At 40.4% G+C, this 767-nt stretch overlaps 1 protein-coding gene across 1 annotated transcript in view; it reads left to right on the top strand.

The window, feature by feature from the left end:
* The first annotated feature begins 6 nt into the window (after positions 1-6).
* The window catches only part of LOC110039364 (putative disease resistance protein RGA4), a 3,776-nt gene continuing 3,015 nt past the window's right edge, over positions 7-767 (top strand). The window contains 1 exon segment of the mRNA XM_020744400.1: positions 7-756. Coding sequence (XP_020600059.1) covers positions 55-756 — 702 coding nt within the window. The 5' untranslated portion in view covers positions 7-54.

Raw genomic sequence — 767 nt, forward strand, 5'->3', positions numbered from 1 at the left:
GGATGCTTGCCTAAAAATGATCTCATCGGTCGAGGCGAGGAGAAGGATTTTGTTATGCAGTGGTTGAGGAAGCCAACAAATGAAGATCCAACTCATATTGCTAGCCCTACTCTGTACAAAAACATCTCTCTTCTATCCATAGTGGGTCATGGTGGCATGGGCAAGACAACTCTCTTACAACACATCTATGAAGATCTTAAAGAAGAATTTGAACTGAAAATGTGGGTTTGTGTTTCCAACGACTTTGATGCAAAAAAGGTCATAGCCGATATGTTGGATATTCTTACCAAGGAGAGACCTCGTTTGGAGTCACCGCTGGCTGTTCTTCAAGAGAGACTTAAAGCTGTCGTGCAATCCAAAAGGTTATTGCTTGTTCTGGATGACATTTGGGAAGAAGATATGAGCAAATGGGAGAATGTACTCTGCCCTCTAGTTTACGGAGGTTTGGGAAGTAAAATTTTGTTAACTACCCGGATGGATACAGTTGCATTGGCGATTTCAAATGTGATTAGTAAGAATAAAGAAATTTATCCATTAAAGGGCTTAGAGGAAGATGTGTGTTTGAAGCTACTCAACACCCATGCATTTGCAGGTGCGGAGAACCTTTGGGCTCATAAAAAATTAACAGACATTGCTAGTTCGATAGTTAAAAAGCTTTCAGGCTCTCCATTGGCCGCAAAGGTCATTGGTGGTGTTCTCAATTCTAACTTGACTGAGAGCTTTTGGATGAAAATTTTAGAAAGTAATGTTCTAAACGTAGAACCAAA

This window comes from Phalaenopsis equestris, unplaced genomic scaffold (genome assembly GCF_001263595.1).
Source record: "Phalaenopsis equestris unplaced genomic scaffold, ASM126359v1 Scaffold000002, whole genome shotgun sequence".
NCBI lineage: Eukaryota > Viridiplantae > Streptophyta > Magnoliopsida > Asparagales > Orchidaceae > Phalaenopsis > Phalaenopsis equestris.